Source organism: Sinocyclocheilus rhinocerous, unplaced genomic scaffold, assembly GCF_001515625.1.
Source record: "Sinocyclocheilus rhinocerous isolate Xijiao unplaced genomic scaffold, SAMN03320098_v1.1 scaffold2610, whole genome shotgun sequence".
In the NCBI taxonomy this organism is placed as follows: Eukaryota; Metazoa; Chordata; class Actinopteri; order Cypriniformes; family Cyprinidae; genus Sinocyclocheilus; species Sinocyclocheilus rhinocerous.
Genome location: NW_015645598.1, coordinates 122,380 through 124,127, shown reverse-complemented (window position 1 = coordinate 124,127; position 1,748 = coordinate 122,380). Strand labels below are relative to the sequence as shown.

The following is a 1,748-nucleotide window of genomic DNA, read 5'->3' as shown; positions in this document are numbered from 1 at the left end:
ACATGATATTTACTTAATATCCTAATGATTTTTGGCATAAAAGAAAAATCGATAATTTTGACCCATACAATGTTTTTTGGCTATTGCTAAAAATATACCCCAACGACTTAAGACTGGTTTTGTGGTCCAGGGTCACATATTTAAACTGTAGTCAATGAATAAATAAAATGTGACATTTATAAAATGTGCTTATATAAAGAGTTTAACATTTAGTTTAACTTGATTTACTAAAATAACTAAAACTAAAACTGAAGTAAAAAATCATAAAAAAAAGACAAAAACTAATAAAATGGCAAAAACGCATCTAAAATTAAAATGGATACTATAATGGTAATGATACTAAATGATACTAAAATAACACTAGTATGCCATCCATTTTGAGTCTAGATAAAATAGCTGATATTCATAATTGATAATTATTTGTAGGCTATGAGACTCAGGTGGGTGAGAGGGGACTAAAGTTGAGCGGAGGAGAGAAGCAGAGAGTCGCCATCGCTCGCACCATCCTCAAAGCGCCACAGATCATCCTCCTCGACGAGGTACGACAGCACCAGTGCATTATGGGAGAATGCGTACGCAATGTGGGAATTATCCCAGTTTTGCCTTTAGTTTTTATGATTTCTTGTTGAGAAGCTTTTTTGCATTACTGTTCAAGAGTTTGGAGTCTGTTAGATTTTTAACGAAAATTTAAGAAATTAATATTTTGATAAAAATGTCAGTATGTTAATGCATTTACAATATTACAAAAGATTTCTATTTCAAATAAATGCTGTTCTTTTGAACTTTCTGTTTATGGAAAAATCCGGAATAAATGTCACTTTCATAAAAAAGTTTTATGAAAGTTATATTAAATTGTAATAATATTTCACAATGTTACTCTTTTTATTTTTATTCAATTAATTGTAGCTTTGATGAGCATAAGAGACTTCTTTCCAAACATTAAAAAAAAAATCTTACTGACCCCAAACTTTTAGTTTGATTTGTGATGACGGATTTTGGACCAATGAAATTTCAGTGGGCGGAGCTTCTCAGCTATACTGGACAGAAATAGAAAGCAAGCAAGCAATCGTCCTGTTGTGATTAGAACAAAAACTGTAAAAGAGATTTGTTTGTATAAAACACAACATTTCTGATTCACAAGTACTTTTTTCTTGATAGACTCATTTACTCATCTTCTACTCTACCCATAGGCCACATCTGCTCTAGACACACAGACCGAGCGAAATATTCAGGCCTCACTAGCTAAAGTCTGTGCCAACAGAACCACCATTGTGGTGGCACACAGGTAAACACATCATTAAATCAATTAAAAGATGTTTTTACTCAAATCATCTTCCATCAATTACTATAGTGATAACTAGTCATGAAACTAGATTACAGAATTTCTTATTGTATATAACACCATCACTGATTTGCATATTGTAGATTGTCGACTGTGATTGGAGCCGATGTGATTCTTGTACTTCGTGATGGACAGATTGTGGAGAGAGGAAGGTGGGTTTGTTTACTGGTATACTGAACACACATTTAGACCATAAAGGCACAATATGTAAGATTTTTTTTATTAAAATATCCAAAAACCACTAGAACAGTGTTATATATTTTGCTGACTTGTGTACTTACATTATCCCAAATGTTTCGAAGAATGCTAAAATCCAGAGAAATAAGCAATTTTAACTAGTGACACGGACCGTGTCTATAGTGTCATTGTGTCGCCTGCCAATGACGTCATAACCCCTCAATTTCCG

General features: G+C 32.9%; 1 protein-coding gene across 1 annotated transcript in view; it reads left to right on the top strand.

The window, feature by feature from the left end:
• abcb6a (ATP binding cassette subfamily B member 6 (LAN blood group) a) overlaps positions 1-1,748 on the top strand; it is a 16,525-nt gene that overhangs the window by 12,684 nt on the left and 2,093 nt on the right. The window contains exons 17-19 of the mRNA XM_016510676.1: positions 427-539; positions 1,191-1,285; positions 1,426-1,494. Coding sequence (XP_016366162.1) covers positions 427-539; positions 1,191-1,285; positions 1,426-1,494 — 277 coding nt within the window. The remainder of the gene's footprint in view (positions 1-426; positions 540-1,190; positions 1,286-1,425; positions 1,495-1,748) is intronic.